General features: G+C 52.6%; 1 protein-coding gene across 1 annotated transcript in view; it reads left to right on the top strand.

Annotated features, from left to right (window-relative positions):
* Positions 1-1486, top strand: part of LOC108803119 (C-type natriuretic peptide-like) — a 3673-nt gene extending 2187 nt beyond the window's left edge. The window contains exons 2-3 of the mRNA XM_018574959.1: positions 418-711; positions 1349-1486. Coding sequence (XP_018430461.1) covers positions 418-705 — 288 coding nt within the window. The 3' untranslated portion in view covers positions 706-711; positions 1349-1486. The remainder of the gene's footprint in view (positions 1-417; positions 712-1348) is intronic.
* Positions 1487-5825: the final 4339 nt, after the last annotated feature.

The raw sequence follows: 5825 nt of genomic DNA, 5'->3' as shown, positions 1-5825 counted from the left end.
TGAGAGGGTGAGATGACGAGAGGGTGATAATGGGAAGGTGAGATGATGGGAAGGTGAGATGACGGGAAGGTGAGATGATAAGAAGGTTAGGTGATGGGAAGGTGAGATGGTGAGATGACGGGAAGGTGAGATAATGGGAAGGTGAGATGACGGGAAGGTGAGATGACGGGAAGGTGAGATGATGGGAAGGTGAGATGATGGGAAGGTGAGATGATGGGAAGGTGAGAGGATGGGCCAGTATGGATGAAAGAATCTGGTAGGGGGGGGGGGGGGGAGGGGGAAGGAAGTGGGTGAAGGAAGGTGGGTATAAAGCGATGAGTTGAATTGTTTCTAATGTTCTTTGTTCTCTTCTCTCTTCTCCCACCATTTGTCTTCCCTCTTCATTATCTTCTGACCCTCCCCCTCTGCTCCTCCCAGACTCTAGCTGACCTCTTAACGCAGGACATGACTTCCTCTGAGGAGGTCCTACTTATGGAGAGCTTGGAAGATTTGGGGGCATCCATCTCTGGGCCCCGACCCCGGGACACAGCCCTGCCCCAGGACTCTGCCCAGCTCCCCCCCAACCGTGCCTGGCTCCGCCTTTTCAGCGACTTCATGAGCAACCAGAAGAAGTTTCGGGGGCGCACCAAGAAATCGGGGACCTCCCGCGGATGTTTTGGGATGAAGCTGGAACGGATAGGAACCGTCAGTGGGCTGGGCTGTTAGCTACAGGTGGGGGCAACCCTCAGACTGCAGACATGCTACAGGGGATGGTCAGAGACTGCATACATGGTACAGGGGATGGTCAGAGACTGCAGACACACTACAGAAGATGGTCAGAGACTGCCGACATGGTACAGGGGATGTCAGAGACTGCAGGCATAGTACAGGAGATGGTCAGAGACTGCAGACATAGTACAGGAGATGGTCAGAGACTGCAGACATAGTACAGGAGATGGTCAGAGACTGCAGACATAGTACAGGAGATGGTCAGAGACTGCAGACATAGTACAGGAGATGGTCAGAGACTGCAGACATAGTACAGGAGATGGTCAGAGACTGCAGACATAGTACAGGAGATGGTCAGAGACTGCAGACATAGTACAGGAGATGGTCAGAGACTGCAGACATAGTACAGGAGATGGTCAGAGACTGCAGACATAGTACAGGAGATGGTCAGAGACTGCAGACATAGTACAGGAGATGGTCAGAGACTGCAGACATAGTACAGGAGATGGTCAGAGACTGCAGACATAGTACAGGAGATGGTCAGAGACTGCAGACATGATACAGGAGATGGTCAGAGACTGGAGACATGTTTTATTCTGTTCTTTATTCCTGACAATGACCCTCCCTCTCTCTTTATTAGGTCCGCTGTCCCTCCAACGAGTCCCCCGGGTGGGATGATTGATCCAGAAATAAATGAAACAGAAACAAAGAAACTTGTAAACTACAAATCCGGGTGCGGGTGCCCCTCCCCCCGGACCGACAATGTCCGCACGGCGGAGAGAAATGTTTTTGATGAATTTGCACGTTCTGTGTGAAGGATTTTTGTTGCTCCTCTTTGGACCGCGAATGGTTCAGAACTCGCCGCTTGTACGCAATGTGACGCGGGATTTTATCCTGAGACCTCAAACCCCGCCCCCTCCCCTCCGCCATCTTCTAACGAATCGCCACCGCTGCTCTACATCAGGGACGGTGCGAGAGATAAAGTGACTCCCTGACCCCGTGACCCCCTTCCTGTACTGTGTCTGAATAAAAGTCTTATTCCAAAGTCCAACCTGACTCCGCGTGTCTGTGTACGTCCGGCCAACTCCACCAAGAACCGAATCCAAACACCACATCTAGAAGGTTCCATCCGGGAGCTTTCCCGCAGGAGGTTGTGTCTCCGCCTCCCCCACAATGGAGAGATTTCTCTTTATATCCATCTCCCCCTTCCTCCATCTCCCTTCCTGCATCTCCCCTCTCCCTTCCTCCATCTCCCTTCCTCCATCTCCCCCTCTCCCTTCCTCCATCTCCCTTCCTGCATCTCCCCCTCTCCCTTCCTCCATCTCCCCATCTCCCCTCTACCTTCCTGCATCTCCCCTCTCCCTTCCTTCATCTCCCTTCCTGCATCTCCCCCTCTCCCTGCCTCCATCTCCCCTCTCCCTTCCTCCATCTCCCTTCCTGCATCTCCCCTCTCCCTTCCTGCATCTCCCCTCTCCCTTCCTCCACCTACCCTCAGTAGAAGGGAGATGGAAGCTTTCCTGGGCTCTCCGGTTCCTTCACCGTGGTACTGATATACTGGGGTATGTTCCTCCTATACTGGGGCATAGCTTCCTTCTATGTGTCACCCTGCAGGAGGAGGAGACTCATAGCCCCCTTCTGTCTGTATCACCCTGCAGGAGGAGGAGACTCATAGCCCCCTTCTGTCTGTATCACCCTGCAGGAGGAGGAGACAGCTTTTCCTCCATTCAGATCGGCTTGTTACAGGTAACATATCAGGTTAGAGGCGCCCCGAGCTGCCTGTTCTCCGGACTGTGCAACGGCTGCCGGGCTCCGGGGCCACCGGGCTGCCACAAGGAGCAGAGGGGGAGGGGCGACTTACAGTGTTGGGGAGCCAAGCTGGAGATGACGTGGTAGATGGTCAGCGGATAGGTCAGCAGGGGGCAGCCGTGGGGTCGCTGAGGCTCAGGCTCCTCCAATCATAATACTCCAGCCACGTCCCGAGAAGAGAAGCCAGGCAGCATCAACGGCAGCTTCTGATTGGTCGGCCGAGACTCCGGCACTCATTCCATTGGTCAGAAAGCGTCTCAGTCTCTACAGCCCTCTGTCATGTTACACGTCATTGGTGACGCCATAAACCTCAAGCGGCAACTTCCCATCCCCCCCACCCCTCCGGAGGACACAACGTTTTGTCATTTGTAGAATTGATACATTTCTAAACTGATACTTTGTTTCTTTTGTACACATCAAACTTTATTTCACAAACACACAGGATCCCCAGAGCACTACAGGTTAGGGTTACACTAACCCTAAGGTGAGCACGGCCCGAGCCGTTTGCTTTCAGGCACCCTGTCTCTGATTGAAACTGGGGACGCACCGATACCAGTGCCGATACTGAGTATTTGGGCGAGTATCCGTCCTCCGATACCTTTCCCGATACTAGAACTTCCGGTCAGAGGGAGATTTCCTCTGAACGTCAGTGCCGCGACGGAACGTGGAGCCGGGAAGCTGGCTCCATGCTGTTTGGCTGGCTCGAAGCTGATTGGCCAGGAAGCCGGTTTCCCAGCCAATCAGTGTCGAGCCGGCCAAACAAATCTAATACCATAGCAACACAACCCCCCCCACCCTGCCGGCACCTCATTCCCCTCACATAGATCCTCATCAGCCTTCTTTAACGTACCCGTCCCTCGGCCAGATCTGCCCACGTCTCCTGTGTGCACAGCGCTCACGTGATCGGCCCTCAGCCTGCTGCTGCGCATGCGCGGCATTTCTGAATGAGAGCGCTGTCACCCGACAGTATCAGGAGAGAGGAGGGGACCAGGCGGCATACCTTTATCCCGCCGGTTGACTGTCCTCTCCTCTCTCTCTGCCGACGTCCATCACCAAGATGGCCACCAGGAAGGTATCAAAAAGATAGCCGCGCGTGCGCGATGACGTCACGGCGGGGTGACACCCGCTAACCGCTCCGGGTGTCACCCAGCCTGGGGACGCCCCTGGATCTAGGTGAGGGGAATTAATTATCTGCGGGGTGGGGGGGTCGTGTCGCTATATGGTCAGATCTAATTGGCCGGCCTTGATACCGATTGGCTGGGGAGCCAATCAGCATCCTGCCGGCCAAACAGAATGGAGTCGGCTTCCCTGGGCAATCAAGAAGCCTTCCTGACTTCCTGATTGCCCGGCAAGACGGCTCTGTGCTACCGGAAGTACCGGTGCATCCCTAATTGAAAGCTCAGCTGGAGCTGTATGGGGTTAGAATAGTTAGAGTTGGACAGTTAGGGTTACAATTGGATAGTTGGGGTTAGAAGAGATAGGGTTACATTTATAGGGTTGGGGTTAGAAGGGTTAGAGTTGGATGGTTACGGTTGGGGTTAGAAGAGATAGGGATAGATTTATAGGGTTAGGGTTGAGGTTAGTAGGGTTTAGGGTTAGAGCTGGATGGTTAGGGTTGGAGTTAGAAGGGTTACATTTATAGGGTTAGGGTTAGAGGAAGGGTTGGGGTAAGAAGAGATAGGGAGAGATGTAAAGGGTTATTGTTGGGGTTAGATGGGTTAGGGTTAGAGTTGGACAATTAGGGTTAGAATAGTTAGGGTTAGAGTTCTAGGGTTACCAACCCAGTCTATTGGGTGGCCATGGCTTAGACCCCCAAGTCTAGCCTCAAGGGCGTGTGCTCTCAGTTTTCTATGAGTCTAGTATCCATTTCTCCTGTAGGTGGCAGTATAACCCTAGGCTGTTTATTAGCATCAAGCCATGCCCCTCAATGGACGGTTTTGTCAAGCGTTGGCCAATGGATCGATCATCAAGTAGTCGAGTATGATATATCAGTCAGTAGACCCACCTTCTGGGTTTGGGGCCATTTCCCAGGTCTGGAAGACGTTGGTGGAGTGTTGGAAGCTCTCAGAGGACCAGAAACCTCCTGTCAGGTTTAGGGAGCTCAGGAAATGCTCCTTGTCGAATGTCCGGCTCGTAGAATCTCTGGAGAGGAACCAGGAAGACAAGTAGTAAGATGGAGCACCATGCATGGGCCTTCTACCTCCAATCGGCACTCACCTCTGCTAAAGTAAAATGGATGGTCAGCTAGCTCGTTCTCCCGCTTCATGAACTGCTTCATCTTGTCGCACCAGTGTCCGTGGCTGCCGTCCTGTGGCCCTTTCCTCCAATCCTGGGCCTGACAGAGGTCCGAGCAGTAGAGAACAGCCCCACACTTGTCGCTAGGCAAAAAGAGACATTGTTAGATGGGGGTGGGGGGCCCTTCTGAATGAGCATAGACAAAGAAATGGAATAGAACACTAACAACAAAGACAAATATTCATTGTTACATTCTTCCCATATGACCGGCCGCCATATTGGGCCTCATTTGAGGGTCGACCTTGTCTGAAATGGCCCAAAGTAACCAGTCATATTCCCCTCCTTCTGATTGGCTGCTCATTGAAACTGAAGGTGATGAGGTCTTTGTGTAGGCAGGTGCGGAATGCTGACCTGCACCCCACCGGATGTGACCCTTCACCTCCCCCCCACTCCAGGTACTTCACACTTCGCCTTACCAGGGGCTGAGCGGGACCTGAAATGCCCGCCTCTTACACACGTGGCAACACTGGACTGTCTTGGCAGAGAAGAAGAATTTGGCGCTGGGGGTCCAGCCTCTGAGGGGCGTCTTCTGCACCTCAATTCCCTTGGTGGAAAGGTGCTTATCCAGAAAACTGGAGGATCATGGGAAAAAATGGGAACGCATGTAAACTGCAATGCAGGCAAACCAAAGAAAAAACAGTCCTCTCTTCCGGTCAACTATACAGAGAGCAGGAGATAAGGCTAAAATTTATACTGGTTATAATTAACCGTTCTGGTTCTTCCTCCTCCTACTCTTCCTCTTGCATGTCCTTAACTTCAGCTTGATATAGACACAACTTTCTTTACTTTGGGTCCAAGCCATGGCCACCCAATAGGCCGTGGGTTGGTAACCTTAACCATCCAACTCTAATCCGAACTCTTCTAACCCCAACCATAACCATCCAACTCTAACCCCAACTCTTCTAACTCTAACCCCAACTCTTCTAACCCCAACCATAACCATCCAACTCTAATCCGAACTCTTCTAACCCCAACCATAACCATCCAACTCTAACCCCAACTCTTCTAACCCCAAC

The sequence above is a fragment of the Nanorana parkeri genome, unplaced genomic scaffold (genome assembly GCF_000935625.1).
Source record: "Nanorana parkeri isolate BGI_ZX_2015 unplaced genomic scaffold, ASM93562v1 scaffold3417, whole genome shotgun sequence".
NCBI classification, from domain to species: Eukaryota; Metazoa; Chordata; class Amphibia; order Anura; family Dicroglossidae; genus Nanorana; species Nanorana parkeri.
The sequence above is the reverse complement of the archived record's forward strand: the minus strand, read 5'-3'. Positions and strand labels throughout refer to the sequence as shown.